At 37.9% G+C, this 23,124-nt stretch overlaps 2 protein-coding genes and 1 long non-coding RNA gene across 3 annotated transcripts; 1 reads left to right on the top strand and 2 right to left on the bottom strand.

Annotated features, from left to right (window-relative positions):
* The first annotated feature begins 27 nt into the window (after positions 1-27).
* On the top strand, positions 28-3,287 carry LOC131300434 (uncharacterized). Its single transcript, XR_009190961.1, has 2 exons — positions 28-272; positions 3,018-3,287. It is a non-coding gene; the product is annotated as an uncharacterized LOC131300434 (long non-coding RNA).
* Positions 3,288-6,317: 3,030 nt separating this feature from the next.
* LOC131327203 (receptor-like protein 9DC3) lies at positions 6,318-8,395 on the bottom strand. The gene is made up of 2 exons (XM_058360251.1): positions 7,407-8,395; positions 6,318-7,264 (listed from the first exon to the last, which is right to left on the bottom strand). The coding sequence occupies exon 1, from the start codon at positions 8,393-8,395 to the stop codon at positions 7,430-7,432; it is 966 nt and encodes a 321-aa protein (XP_058216234.1). The 3' UTR covers positions 6,318-7,264; positions 7,407-7,429.
* A 5,401-nt stretch (positions 8,396-13,796) lies between these two features.
* On the bottom strand, positions 13,797-17,863 carry LOC131300398 (receptor-like protein 6). Its single transcript, XM_058326207.1, has 2 exons — positions 14,732-17,863; positions 13,797-14,036 (listed from the first exon to the last, which is right to left on the bottom strand). The coding sequence occupies exon 1, from the start codon at positions 17,693-17,695 to the stop codon at positions 14,762-14,764; it is 2,934 nt and encodes a 977-aa protein (XP_058182190.1). The 5' UTR covers positions 17,696-17,863; the 3' UTR covers positions 13,797-14,036; positions 14,732-14,761.
* Between the last annotated feature and the right edge of the window lie 5,261 nt (positions 17,864-23,124).

Genomic DNA, 23,124 nt, shown 5'->3' with positions numbered 1-23,124 from the left:
TATATAAGTCAAAAAAAAAATGGGGCAGGAAACCATTTTTTTTCACTTTCCCTTTTCCTTTTTTTTCTCTTCTCTGGCGTCTCTCTCTCTCTCTCGGCTCTCACCTCTCTCACCTTCTCTCTTCGATTTCATCGACCACGAGTGAGACTTTTGAAAAATCCCAAGTACTAAAGTTGTTCTACGCGACGAGAGCTTCCTATCCATCGAAGAAAATTCACGATCGGAGCACTTCGAAGTTTCCTCCATATTCGGGCTTGCTTCTAACCCTCGAGGTAGGGATCTCCTACCTTCTTTACATGTCTAAGTGTTAGTTTGATGTACAAGAATCAAGTTTGATCATCTATTTTGAGTCTTGAATAAATCTTGTATGCTGAAAATTTCGTGGGTTCTGCTAATCTGTCTTTTTGGAGCCTTTCTGCTAGGAATTAATTTTTGGTGCTTTCATAACAGTTAAAGTACGTTTCAATACGAACATTTCGGTACCAAGATCATGAAAAACCGATAATCACACAATTAGTTATGAATTTTTGAATACCGGCTGTTTCCCCTGGATACGCGAATCTGTGCGTGGCTGTCTTCTTTTAATTTTCTGGGTATGATGAACAATTTGGTGGCTTTGGGTCTTTTACAGGAGCTGCATATTTAAGTTAGGAAGGGATTGGCGTTGGAATCAAGTGATTCGGTTAAGTATACAATTTTTGGTGAATTTCTAAAGTAGGGTTAGTCGACTAGGGCGAAAATGGTTGCGAAACTGTTTTTCCTTTGATTTTTGGGTTAATCTCCTCTCGTTTTTGAACCTGGGATTTTTACTGAGCGTAGGGCTTGTGGTTGTGCAACTTCTGGCGTTGGTTTCAATATTTTTGGGTTTAAGATAAAAGGGTTATGATTATTCAATCAATTTTACTTGTTTCCGTCTTGGAATTCATGTTGTTTAATTGGATATAGTCTAATGTGAATGATTAACTTCGCCAATTTGACATGTAGGGATTTCTCTCCTCCTTTATGCGTTTATGAGTTGGTTTGATGTGTTTAAGAATGTTTAAACGTCCGTATTTGTTGTTGAGAGAAATCTGTCGAAACTAGAAATCGTATGCTGAAAACCCAAGTCCTACCGGTAGGAGTTTTGGCTCTACCGGTAGAGGTGCTGTCCAGTAGTGTCTTTTGTGAAATTCTGGTCTCCTACCGGTAGGAGGTTGTGTCCTACCGGTAGGGAATGAAAAATCCGTTTTTTTAAAACTTCGGACGATCATAACTTAAACACCTGTACTCCGTTTGGGGCATATTATATATCGAAGTTGATGTATGGAAAACTATACTTTCTAATGGTGGTAGCCTTATAATTAAATTCTAAGCCTATAAGAAGTTATAGTTAAAGTACGGTAGGTTGGTTGTGGGAATCCATACCGATTTTGGAGGTTATGTTGTATTTGAATATTACGGGTGATTTGGTACACTCCTAAGTGCTCGAGGTAGATACGTTGTATGCATTGGGCATCCTTTGCCCTTAGAATCATTTGAGTGAGACACAAATGTGCGTTTAACTATTTGAATGGTCTACCGAGCTTTAGGGTAGTAGGCTATTATACTTGAAAAATGTTTGTCGACACCTAGTGAAAGTATGAGGTTGAGATGGTTGATTGTATATTAATGTTGGATTGGGAATACTTGAATGACGATGATTGATTATATTTATGAATTGAAAATGTGAGTTACAACTATTAATTTCCTCTTGAACTATGAATCGGAAAGTGAAGTCGTTGTGCCTAGCAACTTGCATGAAGTTGAACTTGTGACCACTTAGTAAATACTTGGTAGTAGAGTAAATGGGTTGGTGACGAGATTAATGATGAGAATTGTGGGAAAAGTCTAATGAATTTGTTCAAATAAGTGGAACTATGACATGATAAGTATGAGTTTCTTGCACGACATTTGCACAACGATACAATTGAGAATGTGAACGATGCGCGAACTCTCAAGGCCTAACCTTCAAGGTGGGTGCTTGGCAGGGGAAGCGGGTCCCATAACGCCCGGCAGGAGCTAACGCTCGTATTGAACTTTCAAGGCCTAACCTTCAAGGTGGGTGCTTGGCAGGGGAAGCGGGTCCCATAACGCCCGGCAGGAGCACTCGCTCATGATACCAACTAGGCCCACCAACGGGTGTGGTGCTAGGGCAGGGGAAGCGGGTCCCATAACGCCCGGCAGGAGCACTCGCTCATGATACCAACTAGGCCCACCAACGGGTGTGGTGCTAGGGCAGGGGAAGCGGGTCCCATAACGCCCGGCAGGAGCACTCGCTCATGATACCAACTAGGCCCACCAACGGGTGTGGTGCTAGGGCAGGGGAAGCGGGTCCCATAACGCCTGGCAGGAGCATTCACTCATGAAAACATAAATGAGAGTTGGAGAGTGAAAGATGATTTTGAATGAGGAGCAATTAATGTGGAACACCGATGACGTTATTGGTAACTACGAGGAAATTCAAAGGAGTTATGTTCATTCTCTACTAGAGTTGTTATATTTTGTTTACCTTAAAACATGGAGTTGTGGTGTATGAAAAGGATTTGGGATTTACGGGTGAGTTTCCTTATTGTCGAGGTGCGGTACTATTCGATGTGTCATTGTTATTTCGTACTCTAACTATGCATAGTGTGTGTATTTTTGGTGAGTGGTGGGCTCGTTACTTGAGACAAGAAAAATGATGCTTCCATTAAAGAACTCAGATTAACCTTTAGGTCTCTGAAATGTGGAAATGAAAAAGCAAGGATTGATTTGGGTAATGCCGTAATGGTAAGCTGAGATTTTAAGAATATTTGTGTGTGTAGGTGAGAGTGTCAATGTTTGAGAAATGGAGTTAAATACTTCCTAGCGTGAGTAGTATTTTGAGTTTCACCTTTGATAAAACAAATATGCTTTTAAAAAAAAAAAATATGTTTTCCCTTGATGTCTGTCTTCACTTGTGCATATAATTTAGGTATGGATATCTCTACGAGCTAGTGTAGCTCACCCTATCCTTTCAGGTACTTGTCATGACACGTAGCTTGGATTGCATGGAGTGCACATTGAGACGTCTCTTGAGCGCTTCATTGGAACCTTTAAGGAGTGGTTTATCATCAAGTTTGGTTCATGTCATGTACTTTACTTGCAATTGAAGGTTGTATCTTTTGATTAGATCATATGTAAAGCTATGTACAAACTCCTCTCCTTGATGATTATGAAACCCATTTAAGTGTAAACGTTTGGGAGACTTTATGTAAAAAAAAAAAAAAAAAAAAAAATTTAGAGAGAAGAAGAAGCGACTTGATTTGCTGTTTGGTTTTACACGACATTCAAGGGTAAATATAATTGAGAGAAAGACTTTGGTTTGTAGAAAATATATTATTATTTTAGTTAAAAATCGTGGGCGTGACAATAATCGACGTTGAGAACGTTCTCAGCTCTAAGAACATTCTCACCACACGCCTAGACTTGATGGTAATACTGAAAACTCTGGATATTTAAAAGCTGAGAACGTTCTCAGCACACGCATATTCTTAGCTTTGAGAACGTTTTTAGCACACGCCTAGACTTAGTGGTAATTAATTCTCAGACGTTCTCAATTCTGAGGACATTCTCATACGTTCTCAGCACTGAGAATATTCTTAGCACAAGCCTAGACTTAGAGGTAATTCAGACGTTCTCAATACTGAGAACATTCTCAGCACACACCTACACTTGGTGGTAATTTGTTTTTTTTTTTTTTTTTTGAACAGCAAAGAAATTTCATTAATCTTTAAAAAAAGGATTACAAAGACTAACGAGAACAAGGATAATCGGCATCACAACCCAAAGCAAACATCCCAACTAGGTTGGAACATAAGTTTCAGGACAATTATATGCCATCCAAGACCCAAAAGAGAAAAGGAGTTGGCTAGGAGCCAACCCATTGCAAGATACTGTATAATTACAAAAACCACCAGAGTACAATCCAAAAGCCTGACAAGATCCAGCAAGATTGGTCCACATAATTTATAATCCTTAGCCTTCCAATTGTTGAAGAAGTACCCAGTGTAGAAGGGGAACCATATATTTGTTCCCAATGAAGAGCTTCAAGAGCAGAAAACCAGCCCATAATATTTCAGAGTTGTTACCTGAGCTGAGTACCAAGGCAGTGTATAGAAAATGCACCATTCTCCATCCCCAAATGTTGTGGTGCCAGTAGAAGACCCCAAATTAACCCAACCACTCAAAAACCCAGATAGCATGACTCAACAGACTCAGAAAAATCCCCCAAAAATGATCACCCAAGCCCGCAAAACCAGACACCCAACAAACCCATAAAGACCCCCAAAAGCCTAACCAAAAGCCCAATAGCCAACATCCAAAAATCCCAACCAAGTGGAACCACGAGACCCAAAAAAACCCCAAACACACCCACCCAGACACAGCACACACACACCCCTAGAAAACCCACTCCAATGAAGCAATGATGCTGTCCAATCTAAATAGAATATATTCAGTAGAGATTTTGAACTAAACATTAGCTTTGGCTGCCAATAAAGCAGCCCTTTCATCATCCTCTTGTTCCATTTCCATTATCAGGCTTACCACTTCATCCTCATATCCCTTATAACCAATTTTAAGCAGTTTATTCACTTGCCACACTGCTTGGGATTCATTCAGGAGAATTCTGTTCCTGTTGGAGATGCCTTCAGTCGATACTGATAGAGCTATTGCAACAGCAGCTGCCCTGAAAACCACGCTTTTGTTTTCTTCTTCCTTCCACCACGATTTTTAGCAGGGAGAGATGCAAAGTGGTGGCCTAGAATTTCCACTAAGTTTTTCTTCTTCTTGGTCTTTCCTGATTCAACATTACTATTACCAACTTGATTGACCTGTTTCTGAGGAATAAGAGAGGGACATGTAGGAATAATGGAGAGCTGCACCGAACAATTTCCCAGACTGTTTATTGTATGGTACTATACTCCAGCTATTTTCTCTATCCAATAAAGATTTGGACGGAGAGCATGCCAAGGATATACTCTTTTTGCGACCAATACAAGCTTTGAATAACCCAGCCCCTAGTTCTTGGCCTAGGATCAGAGGAGTAATTGCACCTGTTCCTTGGGAGTCCATAGCAGGTGTATCAGTAGAACTACCCTCTTGCACTGTGTCATTTCCCAATGGTAATATTGAGTCCCACAAATGTTCTTCACGTGCCATATCTTTGATGATCTTGTTGTTTCCCAATACAGTATCATTTAAGACAAGTGGTGGCTCAGTTTCCCTGACCATAGAGAGCTCATTTGATGAATCTGCATGCTCCTCGACTTTGTTCCTATCGGTATCCTTCTCAACTTGAACAAATTCTTTTTGAGATTTTTCCACATCAGCGCAATGGGCCACGCTGTTCGTATCAATCAAATCCACCTTGTTCAAGTTATGAGGTTCAAATGCTGAGTCAGCACCCTCTTCCTTTTCACCTGTTTCTATCTCCTCTGCAACCCTACATCCTTGACAAGTGCAATCTGTACGCAGAATTGTGTTAACAATGAGTTGTTCCTCAATGACCCAAACTTGGATTGGTTACCCTTTATGTTCAGCTGTGATAACTTAGTTAATCGTTTCCATCTTGCTCGAAGAAATTAGAACCTTACCAACTGAATAAGAGAGGCCTTTAAGTGTATCATCACTGATTTGAATGACATTCCCCCAAATTTGACCAATAGCTTTGAATGTGGATGAATTCCAAAGATGTAGTAGAATACCGTAGCAGTTCAGCCATATGAGACGATTGCAAGGTAGAGACGCGTCTTCATCCCACTGCTTTAGATCCAAGAACCAGTCCTTTAGCCATGCCATTTCAGTAGAATAAAGGGCTTCGTTCATATTTGCCGTTGAGGGACAAGTTAGTACTAATGAGTACCCCCCGTTGGGCGAACTTCAATATCCTTGTAACCCAGATTTCGAAGCTGATCTTGAAGAAAATACATCGATTTCATGGGCTTTAATTTTGCAATATCACTCCTCTGTATCCATTCATTACCAACTGCATGTAGTTTAATCGGCTTGATCGTAACTGTGCTTGCCCTTGGATTGAGCTGAGCTTTTGGGCGATACACAAGAGTGGTTTTTTTTTTCTTTTCTGATGATCAAGAGATTTTGAGATTTGTCTTTTCTTTATTCCATAGAATCTTGAGTCCTGTCTCCTTGAAACCCGTGAATCTTGAAGATTGTTTCTTGCTGAACCTAAAATAACTTGGGTCCTGACTCAGCTTGAACCCAGAAAATCTTGAAAACTGCCCCCAATAGTGGTAATTTGTTCTCTGACGTTCTCAGCACATGCCTAGATTTGGTGGTAATTAGAAAGACTGTTGTACCTTAATGGGAATTAAGGTGCAATTTTCTGTACCTAGTGATAAAAAGCTCAGAATAAAACTAATCAGATTTCTCAGTTTTGGCAATGATGATGGGAGCATATATACCATGCAATTTATTGTCTGCGAATTGTAGCCAAGTGATCGCGTAAGGTTCCTGTTAGACATAGGAATGGATCACTGGAATTCGTATTGAGAGGAAGACAACACCTTCAAGGACTTCATATTCCGGATTCAGTCAGGAAGTTTCTAGAAAATGCTTTGGCTCCTTGGTAGTAAGTTATTTTGGGAGACATAAGGTTTGAAGCATCATCTTTTAGAAGAGTTGAGTTTAGTCTTGTTTGTCGTACAAGCAATTCGGTTTCACACCATGCCCGTTATAATTTTTTATCTTGACTGATATTCCTACAAATCAATACCATACAGCGTTTTTATATCAAATTTACAGAAATAAGAAAAACTACTACAGTTTCTAAGCCTGAAGCCAAACAAGGCTAAAATGGCTTGATCATTGGATGGTTCTTCCAATTGACTTGGGCATGAAAGACTTTTGGTCCAAAATATTTCCTAACAGACTTTCTATAGCATCTATGTTAGCATTTGCCTATGTTCGATCCATTTGGATATAAATGGCATTCATTATTTGAATCCATTTATTTAGATGTGTATTTTCTCTTCTTCCTTCCAAGACTGGAAGGGGATACAAAAACGTTTATGTAATACATAACAATGAAATTTTGTAAAGAAAGCAAAGTAGTTATGGACTGAATCATCCGAAGAACAAAGCTTCTCACTTTGCTGTGCTCTTTTTATTCCCACCTCCCATCAGATCAACCTCCTACAATCAAAGTTTTTCCTCAGAGAAATGGTTATCTGAGACTTGCAAGAGATTCATGCCTCTTCCACCGTATCTGCAAAACTCGAATTCTTTAAACAGAAAAATTTAAAACAAAAGCAAGCAGATATACAGAACTAGTGGAATGCATGAAACTAATTGAGGACATCAATGCTATGCAATAAACGTTAATAAAAATAAAATAACTTACCAGTTACCATACAATACCGTTCGCATCTTGCTAATTTCTCCTGCCTCCACGTCTCCGAGCATTGCTTTTCAGCCTCTTTTCGTTTCTGTTTCCTACACCTTCAACCACCTTCACAAGCCATTGAGGTTTACCGAAGGAGAACATAAGATATCCCATGACAAGTCCAACTACCAGTCCAAATCCATACCCTGGCAATATGACTTCCCAACCAAATCCACTCACAGGCTCTGAATCTTCTTCTTCGAATGTCGACAGTGGTGGCTGTGTTGCCTTAGGATTGCCACATGTATTACACAATGGAGGTCCGCATAACGCCAAGTTGTAGATGTAAGAATCATTCAAAAATGTATTGAATTGTTTGCCTCGAGGTATAGGCCCCGTTTGGCAATTCAGCGAAAGGTTGAGCATTCTAATAAAGGTTAAATTCGTGAGTTGTCGAGGGATCTCCCCAGTGAGCTTGTTTGATGAGAGGTCTAACCATTCCAGCTTTGTCAAATTACCAAGCGACTCTGGTATATGACCTGTGAGGCTGTTGTGTGATAAGTTCAGTCCTCGAATCGAATTTAGCCCACCGATGATCCTAGAAATCTCACCCTGAAACTTGTTCCTTGATAAATCAATGGCTGTGAAAACTTTAAGGATTTTTTTCATTTCAATGGTCGATCCTTTGATTACTAATGTCAGAGAATCATAATAACGACGAGTTCCCATGTACTCCAAATCAAAATGCTCATCCGCGTTCATCATTGCTTTGAAACTTTTGAAGTACTTTATGGGCAATGGACCAGTGAAATTATTGTTCGCCATATCGAGAACTCGCAACATGGGGAAGGGAAATTTGGTCGTGGAAGTCACGATCGATCCATGAAATTTGTTGGATTGCAAGATTAGGACATGCAAGTTTGGTAAATTTCCCAACCAATGCGGAAATTCATCAAAGAACTTGTTTCTTCCGAGATCTAGCACTTCCAGGTATCTACAATTATTGTTCGACATTATGTATTTTGTTAAAAAAATTCAGATAACTTTGTTCCAATCCTTCACAGTTCACTCCTTTTAAGTTTGAGGAAATACAATTCATTCAACCATCTATGTTTGCATATTCCTATGTTCGATCCCTGAACGGGGGTGTGCATAGCACGGTGCTGATATATTAGCAGTCGTGGATCATGAATTGGTATTAAATTTGGAATGGATACAGTTGACGATAGCCGGACACTGCTCCACTAGCATAGGTGATCCGATACCCCCCGATGTGAACTTTTGGAGTCAACATCCCTGCATTTGGATAGCCAACCACCCAATTCCTAGTGGTTGCATGGAATCGTCCTCTTTTACAGGACTTGACTTCAGTCTTGTTCGTTGTATCGGCAATTGGGTAAGCATGCCATGCCCGTTATATTTTCTTTTATCAAGACGAAAAACTTAAATATTGGTCCTGAACCATAAACATAATTACGCCATCCTTCTAGTTGGTTTGAATGATTAAGTTCTCATCCTTATTTTCAAATAATTCCTAAACCAACCTCCCATTCATTACCTTCCATTTACTATGCCACATTTATAATTACCTTACCAACCAATTCCCGAAAGTAATAAATTTATTGAATATGATAAATTTAATGTATTTTGTAACGCCCCTGAATTTTGGTCAGTAAAAATTTCGTTAAATATTTGAATTTTGTTTGAATTACTTATTTTTTCTCTTGAATGGCTATATGATTTCTTGTTAATTTTCTTCGTAGTTGGATTTTAGTTATTTGGTTAACTCTCGACTAGAAACCCTATGTGACCAATTTAGTTAGTTTCCAACCGACTAGTTGGAGGAACCGAGCAACCAACTCACCTAGTTACTCGATGAACCTTTTGGACATTTTGAACCTTTTGCCTTTACCCATTGGTCCATAATGGTTAGGGTAATTTTTGTCCATTGGACAATAAACTTTTTTTTAAAAAGTACATGTAGTCTTTTAAAATCTTATTTTTAAAAATAAAAGGTACTTGTACTCTTTTGTCCATTGGTTATTAACCGCAAGGGAAACTATTATCCATTGACTAATAACCGTTAGGGAAGTTAGTAACCCTTGGGTAATAAGTCTTTTGACCAAATAAAGTACCGATGTGACTAGGGAACCTTCCAATAAAGTTGATTTGACTAGTCAACCTTTTCAACCCTAGAAATTACTTATTTATTTCCTTTTATTAATTTGGTTTTATTCTTTGTCCTTTGGACAATAAAAGTTAGGGGAACTATTATCCATTCGATAATAGAAACCTAATTCTTTATATTAAAAAGGTTTAATGAATGATTTGAACAAAGTACTTGAATAGACTTTTATAATTACTTTAAAGTACTTTTTGATTATTTTATTATAAAAAGTTTCCTAGTTATTATTGTCCATTGGATAATAAAAGTTAGGGTATTTATTATCCATTGGGTAATAGTTTGGTCTTTCAACCAAGTACATGGGCTTATTAAACTAGTCATTTTTTCTAATTTCCCATGTGATGAAGTACCAATATTTTATTTTGAAAGTACTTATTAGCTTTAGTAGCCTTTTAAGACCTAAGTTTTCCTAAGTACTCTTTTATTATTTTGTATTGGGGGTTTTGTACCCAATTGGATTAAATTATTGGGGAGTTGATCTTCCTAGAGTACTTTGTACACTAGTTTAATTATTTAAATCAACATGTGCCTAAATTGGATTTCTTTAAACTTGTACCTTAGTACTTTCTTATTCTTTCTTGCATATATATATATATATATATATGTGTGTGTGTGTGTGTGTGTGTGTGTGTACTTGAGAGAGAGAGAGAGAGAGAGAGAGAGAGAATGCCGAGAGAGAGAGAGAGAGAGAGAGAGACCCGAGAGAGAGAGAGAGAGAGAGAGAGAGAGAGGGGAGGAAAGAGAGAGGAAGATGGGATTGTACTTTCTTGACCTTCCATGATCCTTCCTTGATCTTTCTTCATTCTTGGTGAATTTTTCTCCTAGCCAAACTTAACTGCCATTTGTACTTCTAGGATTTGTTCAAGACTAAATCTTGTACCATTGTCTCCAAATCTTCCAATAAATCTTCCATAATCCCATCCAAGGACAATCTAGCCATGCAAGCCTAGGGTTTTAGACTTTGATCTTCCATGAGTGCTTGACAAGTGTCAAAAATTGAAGAATGAGAGAGAGGGGGGGGGGGGGGGGGGGGGGGGGGGGGCGGCCATGAAGAGAGGAGAGAGAGCCAAGATTTTTCCTATAAATAGGACCCCATTCCAAGCTTTTAAACTCACACCTTCACCTAGCAACTTCTCTCTCTAGAAAAATTGTGTTCTTTCTTTATTCTTGTTAGTTCTTCCTTTGTTCTTGAGTTTTTCTTGAGTTTTTCAAGAAACTCAACCTAAGCCGCCACTAAACCGCCACTCGACCACCCTTCGATCCATAAAGTAGAGTAGTGTTAGTCAAGTAGAAGTTTCGAGAGAAACCTTTCTCTTTCGAAGCTACCGGAAACCACCGTAGAAAGTTACTCCGTCCGATAGCCGACTAACCTTCCGTAGCCGTTACTACCGCCAAGAAGTAAGGTAGTTATCCTAATCTACTATCCCAAGTATAAAGTAGAAGTTTCTTATCTCTATTCCTAAGTATAATGTAGGTACTCGATGAATACGTAGGTTATTTACCATGTGAATCTAAGTATTCGTATTTTGATCTTTCAAGAGTTTGAGTTGCATATGTGAATTGATTGTGTTACTTGTGGTGTGATAAAGCATAAGTGATTTCACTCCAAAGACGTCCGTACATGTGGCGTTGTGCTTTGAATAAGCATAAGTGATACACTCCAAGGGCGTCCGTATATGTGGCGTTATACTATAAGTGATGATTTAGCATGATAAGTAGTATAGAATTGGATGATCTAGTTAGAATGATTCGTGTTTATTCTTGTCCTACCACGGAGTCTTGCATGTAACGAGACACGAGAATCAAGAAAGTAGAAACATGGCACCTAGGGTGTGATTAATGAAAGGAAATGTTTTCCGAGGAAGAAAATATTTTGAAACTACATAATGACCGGCTTGGGGTGGCATTATGTGAGTTGTGTGCGTGTGTAAAGAAAATATTTGAAAAGAGTGAAAAGTTTTGGAATCCGCAATGTGGCCGGATTTGCCCATTGTGTGAGGTGTGTGTGTGTTCCAATGGGAACCCGGCGCGGCGGAACCAAGGTTGGGTGTGTGCTTGGTTATCCGCGGTACGGAGCCAATGCAATTGTGTGCCAATGGGAACCCGGCGCGGCGGAACCATTGTGAGGATACTCGGGAGACCGGCGCGGCGGAACCGAGGTTGGGTGAGTTAAACGAACGATTTTTGAAATGTTTTGGAAACCGCAATGTGGCCGGACGTGGTAGCCCATTGTGTGGTGTGTGTTTTGTGTGTGTTCCAATGGGATCCGGAAAAAACGGAACCATTGTGAGGATGTGAGCGTTCCCATGGGAATCCGGAGTAGCGGAACCATGGTGAGGTATGGCTTGGTTATCCGCGGTACGGAGCCAATGCTATTGTGTGCCAATGGGAACCTGGCGCGGCGGAACCATTGTGAGGATACTCGGGAGACCGGCGCAGCGGAACCGAGGTTGGGTGTGTGCTTGGTTATCCGTGGTACGGAGCCAATGGAATTGTGTGCCAATGGAAACTCGGCGCGGCGGAACCATTGTGAGGATACTCGGGAACCCGGCGCGGCGGAACCGAGGTTGGGTGTGTAGCTTGGTTATCCGCGGTACGGAGCCAATGCAAATGATTTTGAAAGGGTGTGGCTTGGTTATCCGCGGTACGGAGCCAATGCAAATGATTTTGAAAGCTTGGTTATCCGCGGTACGGAGCCAATGCAAATGATTTTTGAAAGGATGATTTGAAATGTGAAAATGTTGACACGATCTACAATGAGTCCCGTAGGAGAAACAAAGAGAATCATGGACACCTACGATAGATGATTAACGAATGTGGATGTGTCATTGTTAACTGTGTATATACGTATCATGTGGAAATCGATGTTTTATTATAACCTTACTTGTAAGTTAAGGTTGGTGGGTAAGGATTTCCCTATTGAGCGTTGTAGCTCACGGTGTTGCCTTTTGGTGACCATAACATATTATATGGGTGGCGACGCCGGTATAATGTGTCAGACTTCATAGATGAACAGGGTATGATGTACACCTTGAAGGCTTTTGGAGCTGAGGAGCTGGCTAGGATGGATGAGCAGGAGGAGCTGTAGTTAGGAACCCTAGAACCCTCTTCATTTGTGTAAATATTGAACTCTTGTGGGAGTTTTGTTGTAATAAGAGCCAGACTCTATTTTGAGGTTTTCAATGAAATTGTCTTTTTAACGTACCCAAAATTCGGGGCGTTACATATTTCTTAATCAACGGTATGACAATTTTGACAAATATGATAAATTCAGGATCCTCACATGATAAATTTGTGGAAATACTAATGACATTTTTGATTAACATGATAAATTTCATATAGTGAACATTTGGCAAATTAATAAGGTAAATTTGCTACCCACGAACATTCGTAAGCACGATAAATTTTAAAACTGTAGAATATCCCGAACATAACAAATAGGTTAGAAACATGATAAATAGCTTACAATTTCATATATTATCATGAAATATTTCTGCAATTTTTTCATGAAAACTAAGGCTCAAAAATCACAAACCCATCATATTCCATCATCCACACCACGAGTTAATGAAAAAAGAAATATGAGCTTTCCATCTTTAGATGAACAAGCATTCTTGAACTGATCCACTATTCTTCTTCACTATCATCAAAACGTAAGAATCCCAACGGCACACTACCATGTCGTAGTTATCCCGCAAAGACGCACCACCGTCACGGCCCGACTCTACTAGAATCCAACACACAAATCCGACTGAGTATAATCACAATATAACATGAACTGGAGACCAATTAAAGGAAAAATATTCCTTCAGGCTTCTAAAAACAATTAAAGGAAAAATATTCCGAAGAGCAAAAACTGCAGTACTCGCTGAATTGAAGACCTATTGAAGTCATGGGTTCCATGGACTTAAATGCTAAGTCTTGGTCGTCATTGGATGGTTCTGCCACTTTTTCTTGGACGTCAATGACAAGCCCTTCATATTCAAATGACTTGGGCATGCGATACTCTGATCCTAAATAGTATCTCCGAATAATACTTTCTCGCTAGTTTTTTCTGGCCTTCTCTTTTTTGTCCTTCTAGCACAATGTAAGTGTAAAAAATCACTTTGCCCGTCTATTTTTGTCCCCATTTATTTGTTGTTTTTCACCCAACATGTACCAGGTAATTACGTCTGCTAGAACGATATCTAGCCTTTGTGTACTATGTTGCATATATATTGTTTGAATCCATTTATTTTGAAACTAGAGAGCAGTTCAGTCGTAGATTGGAAGGCCGGAAGGGGATACAAAAAGATTCATTGATTACATAAGTAGGAAAATTTATTGTAAAGAAAGCAACGTAGTTATGGACTGAATCACACACTAAGAGTGAAGTTATACCCATCTCCCATATATTAGATCCACCTCCTACAACCAAAGTTTCTCCTCATATCTGAGACTGACGAGAGCTTCATGCCGCCTCCATAATATCTGCAAAATTCGATCTCTTTATTTTTAAAAAAAAAAGTTGAAACAAAACCAAGCAGATATAAGAACTAGTGGAATGTATGAAACTCATGGTTTTAAATTGCGGTCGCAGTCAACGTAACGCGGGTAACAGATATCTGGAGTATCGGTCAATGTATAACGGGAATCGGAGACCGCAAGCGTGAATATTTTTGTAGCATTAGCAAATGATAAAAAAACCATTGATACAAATGTTCTAACCTTATTTTTGAGAAAAATTGGATGTTTTTAGCTATATCTTACCAATATTTGAATTTTAGAAGTAGTTTTGTAAGTATGATTGGATCAAAAGTCAAAATTTGAGGAAATAAATACTGATAAGTTCTGATCCAAAACCATTATTCGTAACCGTAACCGTACCTGCCTGTCCAAATCCCGTTACATTAAGTAACAGCCGTTTTTTAAAACCGTGAAACTACTTCAGGGATAAGTGTCCCAGTCAACTATATATGCTCATGGGGCTCATGTCAGCTCCAACTTATAATTTAGTGCTTTGCAATAAACAGTAGAGAAATAATACGTACTAATTTGCAACGGAATTTTCGTATCGTAACCTACGAATCGTAGGTATTAGGAACCTAAAGACAGGCCAAATTACAACCAAAAGCATTGTGTTTTTTTTTGTAGGCATAAGATATGAAAGAGATTTGGACACGTACCATACAAAAACACCATTTGCATTTTGCTAATTAATTTCTTCTGCCTCCACGTCTCCGAGCATTGCTTTTCAGCCTCTTTCCATTTCTGTTTCCAACACTTTCAACCATCTTCACAAGCCATTGAGGTTTACCAAACGAGAACATAAGATATCCCATGACAAGTCCAACAACCAGTCCAAATCCATACCCTGGCAATATGACTTCCCAACCAAATCCACTCACATGCTCTGAATCTTCTTCTTCAAATGTCAACGGTGGTGGCTGTGTTGCCTTGGGATCGCCACATGTATTCGACAATGGAGGTCCGCATAAGGCTGAGTTGTTGAAGTAAGAATCATTCGAAAATGTGTCGAATTGTTTGCCTCGAGGTATAGGCCCCGTTAGGCGATTCTGCGAAAGGTTAAGAGTTCCGAGAGAGATTAAATTCGTGAGTTGTTGAGGGATTTCCCCGGTGAGCTCATTTGATGAGAGGTCTAACCATTCAAGCTTGGTCATATTCGCAAGCAACTTTGGTATATGACCTGTGAGGCTGTTGTGTGATAAGTTGAGTCCTCGAATCGAATTTAGCCCACCGATGATCTCAGGAATCTCACCCTGGAACTTGTTCCTTGATAAATCAATGGCTGTAAAAATTGTAAGGATTTGTTCCATTTCAATGGTCGATCCTTTGATTACCATAGTCAAAGAATCAAAATAAGTTTGAAGATCACCATAATTACTTTCCATGTACTTCAAATGATAATTCTCTTCATCCACATTCATCATGGCTTTGAAACTTTTGAAGTACTTTATGGGCAATGGACCAGTGAAACGATTGTTCGACATATCAAGGACTCGCAATGCGGGGAAGGGAAATTTGGTCGTGGAAGTCACGATCGATCCATGAAATTTGTTGGATTGCAAAATTAGGACATGCAAGTTCGGTAAATTTCCCAACCAATGCGGAAATTCTTCATAGAAATTGTTTCTTCCGAGATCTAGCACTTTTAGGATTCTGCAATTAATCAGAGACTTGGGTATTGGCCCTTCAAATCCATTGCCATAAAGATTGATAGTTGTCAAGCTATTTCTCCTAGTAAATGAATCATGAATGGTGCCAGAGAAGTTATTCATCTTTAAAGCAAGTATATTGAGATTTTCACTGAATCTATTTGATCTAGGAATGGTTCCAGAAAAGCTATTTGAAGAAAGAATAAGGTGGGTAAGGTTTCGGAGTTCAAAGGTTGAATTTGGAACAGTACCATTTAGGTCATTATAACTCAAATCAATAATCTCCAACGAAGGGGATTGAAACTCAAGTGTATGACCAATCAGTTTGTTATAACTGAGATCTAAGTAGTTGAGTGCGGGTAATTCGAAAACCCAAGATGGGATTGTACCGTTGATCGAGTTTCGGCCTATGATCAAATAGCTTAGATTTGGGGGTACAACTACTTGTGAAGGAAGAGGACTAGTGAGACTATTGTTTGCAACATCCAAGGAGTGAAGTTCTGGCAAGTTTGCATCCCATGAAAAGAAGCGACCTGTGAAATTATTATCCGAAAGTCTTAAGGTCTTGAGATTTCCAAGGTTTGAAATTGAAAATGGGAGGGAACCACTGAAATTGTTGGATGAGAGGTCCAAATAAGTGATTTGTGTAAGGTTTGAAATTGAAGATGGGAGGGTACCATGGAAATTGTTGTATGAGAGGTCCAAAGAAGTGATTTGTGTAAGGTTTGAAATTGAAGACGGGAGGATACCACTGAAATTGTTGGATGAGAGGTCCACAGAAGTGATTTGTGGAAAGTTCCAGAGAGAAGTAGGAATGGATCCGTGGAATTCGGAATGATAGATGACCAATTGCTTCAAGGACTTCAGATTAGCAATTGAGTCCGGCAATATTCCAGAAATTCCTGAGACAATGAGAATTAAGTTCTGGAGCGGATAGGTTGAATTGATGAAATCGGGTATATGACCCGTGAGACCCTCCTCAAACAATATTACCAAGATCTGTAGATGTGGTAAGTGGAATACTCCGCTAGGGAATTCTCCATGTAAACCAGATTTTCCGAGACCAAGGGATCTTAAAAAAGTCAAATTGAGCAAGGAATTTGAAACCACCGAAGAAGACATGTTCACGCCTATAAGAGAGAGATCTCTTAACTTGGATAAATTTTGAATGAGTAACTCGAACCCGCCTTCTTCCAATCTCAAATCAAAATTTTCAGAGAGATCAAGCGACACCAGTTTGTTTAGGTAGGAGACTCCAGGCGGGACTTCTCCATGTAAACCAGAACCTCCGAGACTGAGGGTTCTTAAAGAAGTCAAGTTGAGCAAGGAATTAGGAAACACCGAAGAAGAGATGTTTACCTCGCTAAGATCAAGATCTCTTAACTTGGATAAGTTTTGAATGAGTAACTCGAACCCGCCTTCTTCCAATCTCAAATCAAAATTGTAAGAGAGATCGAGCGACACTAGTTTGTTTAGGAAGGAGACTCCAGGTGGGACTTTGCCCGAAAAACCACACTCAGAGAGATTGAGGTGTGTCAATTCGGTGAACCGAGTGAATTCAGGTGAGATGCGAGACATGGAAAAGTTATTGTAAGCGAGGTTGAGCTTTTGAAGGTGGGGAAAGGAGAGGAAGAGACTGCTATTAGGATGGATGGTGCCTTGGAGCCAGCTGCAGCTGAGGTCGAGTCCAATTACTCGACCCGTCCCATCACAATCGACCCCAGCCCACGAACAACAATCAGAACCCTTTTTCCAAGACTCCATCTTTGGAAAAGAAGTGATTCCATTATAATCACAATAATATAAAGAAGCAGATTTATTGAAGGAAAACGTTCCTTTAAGTTGCAGCAGCGCAGAGCTCTGTTCTTGGGTGCAGAGTTGGGCATGCAAGCAAGTGGAGGCCTTGAAAAGGAAGAGAAAGAAGAAGGGGATAAATAGTTGATTGTAGGAAAGCCATACTTGTTCATAGCCCATCTTTTGGGAGAATAGCGCAACAGATTGTGAGCTGTGAATTTGTGTTTGTTCGACGAGCAGCAAATGGGGTGGCTTATAAGCTTGCGGGTTTTGGTGTGCGAGATTCTGGAGTTAAAACGTGGGAATCTAAACCTCTTGATTGGTTATTGTCTCCGCTGGGAAGAGATAGCTGTCGTTTTGTTTGTTTGTTGTAATTGCTCTTTTATCGTATCAATAATATCTCCTACTATTTTGACAAAAAGAAAAAAAGAAGGCCCATTTAAAACCGTTTTTGTACCACTTATCGTCTCCTATGTAAAGGTCGTGGATAGCCGTGAAAGAGTAGTGGATACATGGCAAATTAACTTGCGCAAAAAGCCTACTCTCTCTCTCTCTCTCTCTGAATTTCCTCTCCTCCACACAAGATTTTAGATAGGCTGTAATAAAAATTCAAACTAAAGCAACCTAGTCTACCTTGGCGTCCTTGTATTGTTTTACTTACCAAAAAAAACCTAGTCTTAGTGTAACACCCCGTCTCACATCAGATGTCTACATGGATAATTTTGGGCATATAACAAATTTTGTGAGCTATTACTAGTACCTTGAGCTTAAGCTTTTTGGTCATATGGTGTGGTTTGTGGATCAAAATCAAAATACTAGGCTTGTGGCCTGCTTGCGAAGGTTACTCTTAGATCTGCAAAATACAAAGCTTTGGCGTTTGTTTCATGACTTCATCAATATCAATTAGGAGATAATGATGATCTACAGTTGTACATATTCCGGCAGGTAAGCCACTACTTTTTGTCATGATTTCAGTATTTATGTTTTGATTTCTCCAAATTTTGTCATGATTTCTGTTTATTGTAGTTTGTCAGGACGATTTTACAATATGTGATCATGATTTTTTTTATGTTTTATGGTAATTCCACAAATTTTGTCATGATTTTGGTATGTGTGTTTCGGTTTCTCCAAATTTTGCCATGATTTTGGTATACTATAGTTTAGTCGACACAATTTTACGATACGTATTCATGATTTTTCCTATTTCATGTGATTCCACAAATTTTGTCATAAATTCAATACATATATTTTGGTTTCTCCAAATTTTATCATAATTTTGGTTTAATGTAGTTTCGTAGGGACGATTTTATGATAGGTATTCATGACAAATTCATGGAGGATTTCAAGTAATATATCATAAAGATTTATCATGATATTTTTACAAAAATATGCCATGATTATTTATAGTTACTCTATGGATATACGTTCTTGTTTATGAAAATTCATTTTCAAATTTATGATAGATGTTAGTTTTATTTTTAAATATTGGTTTTAGATTTTAGGTGAGAGAAAATTGGAGAGGGAAGATTAATTAGGAGAGAAAAAGATAGGGGAGAGAGAATGAGATAAATTAGGAAAGATTAGGAGGGAGAAAATATAGTTTAGAATTTATTTGAATTTGAGGATGAAAAGATAAGTTTTCAAACAAAGTAGGATGATCGAAAACTTAAGTATTTATATAGGGAAGGACCCCTATTTATGTTCCCAATACAAATTAAATGATTTATGGAAAGGAGTACATGCATAAGTAGAAAATTCTGTAAAGAAAGCCAAGTAGTTATGGACTGAATCACCCTATGGGCTAAGAGTAAAAGCTTCTCACGTTGCTGTGCTCCATCAGTTATGGCTGGCATTTCCCATGAACGCCTAATGATTATTGGGTATGGTATTTTATCGGAAAAAAATTAGGTTACAAAAATTTTGGAAACCAAAAGAATGCAAATTACGTTATCACTAAAAAATGAGTAATTAACAAAAAAATATCGTAAGTATTTTAAATGTTAAGTCTTGGTCATTGGATGATTCTGCCAATTGTACGTCTTGGTCATTGGATGGTTGTGCCAATTGTCTTGGTCGATGTCGATGATAAGCCCTTCATATATATTCCAATGACTTGGGGCATGCAAGACTTTGATCCATTCCAAAGACTCCAAACATACTTTATTGGAATTGTCTTTTCTGCCTTTTTCTTTTCTTTTTTGTCCTCCTAGCTAGCCAAATGAAAGTGTACGAGATCACTTTGCCCATCTATTTTTGTCCCTATTTATTTGTTGCTTTTGTCCCACATATACCACGTAATTGCTGGGACTTAAGTTGTCATGCATCGTTTTCAAAATGTATTTAGTCTTTGGGACCAATTATAAAGAAAAATACATTTTATAAGTGTACTAGCGAATGCCCGTGCCTGAAGGCACGGCGCAACACATTTTGAAGACAACTAAAGCTACGGGTCGAGCAATGAGCAAAGGGATGACATGTTGAAAAAAATGGGTAGGAACAAAGTAAAATACGGTATATTTTTGTTGTTGCAAAACTTTAATATGCTAATTACCTATGCCTGCAGCACTCCGCAACAAAAAAATTTATTTGTTAAGCCTCTACCCGTGTGTACATCACTACCAATGATAATCCTAATCACATATACCGAGTTAATTGCATTGATAGGATACACACTGAACTATATTAATCCAAACCACAAAACTCAAAACCAATACCATGTTGCATTCATAGAATCCAATTTTAACATGCATAAAAAATCTAAAAATTTATATAGAGTCAAATCTGATACACTACATAGGGGAAAAAAAGGTGTTCAACATAGATCTTATTGTCTTGAAATTTGTCTCTCCATCTGCCTCCCAAGAGTTTTTGTACCAACGCATATCTACTTCATCCAAAAAGCACAATTAGGAACATGAATAACAGCCTAAAAAAATAATTAATGAGCAAGAATTTCTTCTTGTAAAAGTAAAATGATGACCAATAATAGTTACCTTAATTCTATATCTTGTTTATTCGTCTCTCAACACCATCATGGTACGATCATGACCTTTGTAGATGTACTTGTGAATATACTTAACAGATTTTATCCCATGACAAACTTCCACATTGATATGAGAATTATATTTTCTCAAAAGGTATGTATTGTACGACACCACATCCCTTTTATCAATTCGTTGACCCCTTACAGTACAGAGGGAGTGAAGTAATAATGGCATTGGTAGGCATACCACATGCATAAAAATACGATTAACTTCTTGCTCATCATGAATCACCACAATTACATTTTTTTCTCGAAGACACGTAACCTTTGTACTGAAAAAATCAAACAAAGCAAATATGAATCAAATATATAAAATCAGATTAAGCAATGCAATTGAGTAAATAGTTCTTACATTTTCTACAAAGTTACTGTCGAGCTGCATAAGAAAATGAAGAATTCACTGAATGCATAGGAAACAATTAATTTGATTATTACGACCAAGGTATAAAATGAAATGGTTCAACTCACATGGCCATAGACACTTAGATTGTCCATGATTAGTTAAGTCCCAAGAAGTTATCTGAAATTTGAAAGAGAGTAATAGTCAAAAGTTATCATGGGAATAACAACAGAAAGCATTTTCAAGATATATATAGACTCCCATAATATTAAATGAGTGACAAAAAAAAAAGGAACACAAAACTCCAGTTTGCGATGTGTTTGGTTAACATCATAATATTTTCATCGATGCATATATGGTAATGTTTAAAAGAGTGTAAATAACAACACATGTTCTAATGAAACGAAGTTTAAAAAAATGAGAAAAAAGGTTTACAATTACTCCATTTGTTAATCTTGCAAAAAAATGTTGTTTTGACAACTATCAAGGGAAAAAAGAATAGGGTGTTGCCGTTCAAAAAAAAAAGAATAGGGCGTTAATTAGTTTTGCACTCTTTCTTTTCCTATGTCAAAAAAAAAAAATGAAAAAATGAAAGGTTTGAAGTAGCAAATGTTTGATCTTACTGTTAAAAAAAAAAAACGTTTGAAAACCACCCTAATTTTCGGCATTAATTCCTTGAATCACAGGGATCCATTCTTACCCGGAAATGTGGCTGTAAGCATTATTTTTTGATTAGCCGATTACCAAAATGTGATGATGATAACCCTTGAACAACCAACAGTCTAGATTTATAGAGGGGACATTCTGGTCCATTGGTTGTCTTTTGGATTCAAACCCAGTCCTCCCTTATTGATTTTGTAAAGAATGATGAAGGAGTCAACATGCATGTTCCAAACGACAAATAAAATTGGCCATGAACCTAATTAAAATGTTTATAAGTTTAACAATAAAATCATTGTGAGTGCTCTACATGAAAAAAGATAGCAATCCAAAAAAAATTTGCAGTACCTCGAATTTAAGCTCAACGCAAGAATTCTCTAAATATATTTCTTGTGATCTTTCCTGTAGTAAAATAATAGAAAGTAAGAAGATGGTAGAATAAACAACAAAGTTAGGATTAACGCAAAAGACCCATGCAAGGTTGTCAAAAAAAAAAATTTCTCGCACACTCATATTTTTTCTTCCAATTTTCGGCAAAAGAAACCCAATATGAAAATTGAACTTGCATGAGAAATGAAAAAAATCCTTTGATGTTTGAATCCCTTGCAATAAAACTAAAAAATATTAGTCAAGAAACTCCTAATTTACGGCAAAAAAAACCCAATATGAGTAAAACTCGTCCATGAAAAAAATCAAACTTGCATGAGAACTGAAAAAATCAAACTTATATCACTATCGGTAATGGTCGTTCAGGAAGTTGTTTTTGGCAAAAGAAACCTAATATGATTAAAAATCGTTCAAGAAAGAAATCGAACTTTAGTGAGTACTAAAAAAAATCGAACTTACCTCACTATAGGTAATGGTTGTTCAGAAGTTGGAGGACATGGAAAATCTATGCATGTGACAAACAAACCCAAAAAATGTGGACTTCTAAATAGAAAGTATCAATTGCACACAGTAGGTTGGTCTTCTAAGAAACAGGGACTTCTAAAACGTAGTGATAAGTTTAAATCTTCTAAAATTTAAATCTTATGTGATAAGGAAATCACAGGGAACCAATCACTCACACATTCCTAAATAGAAGGTATATTCCTTTTAGGTTGTGGACTTCTTATATATTTTACCTAATGCCTAAATAGGAGGCGGAAATGACTCCTTATATACAGTTTTGTCTATATCCCAAGTGATATGTACGTAATTCTCCTTTTAAAAAGGCTAAATCAATTACCTATGAATTCCTTTTCAATTATCGATCTATGGATTTAAAATAGACTAAATCAATTTCATATATGTACGTATTCTCCTTTTCAGTTTATAATTGATCCCATAAATCATGGGATTTCAAATGTTTGGAGATACATACAAATTGAATTTTAATTAGAAGGGCCAAATGTTTTCTTTTTAATCGGAAGGAGTATTTTAGGTTTCATTTCATTAATTCTTTTCAAATATGTCGCTGGCTATACTACCCGTATATACGAATTCAAAAACTAATTCCGTTTAAAAAATATGTACCAATCTAATGGTCCAAAATATACGAATTCAAGGGATGAAATATTTACCCAC

Source organism: Rhododendron vialii, chromosome 1a, assembly GCF_030253575.1.
Source record: "Rhododendron vialii isolate Sample 1 chromosome 1a, ASM3025357v1".
Lineage (NCBI taxonomy): Eukaryota > Viridiplantae > Streptophyta > Magnoliopsida > Ericales > Ericaceae > Rhododendron > Rhododendron vialii.
This window is presented reverse-complemented; position numbering and strand designations above follow the sequence as displayed.

Excerpts from the sequence above, each read along its gene's own strand:
- LOC131327203 (XM_058360251.1), bottom strand. The coding sequence starts at position 8,395 with ATGTCGAACAATAATTGTAGATACCTGGAAGTGCTAGATCTCGGAAGA.
- LOC131300398 (XM_058326207.1), bottom strand. The coding sequence starts at position 17,695 with ATGGGCTATGAACAAGTATGGCTTTCCTACAATCAACTATTTATCCCC.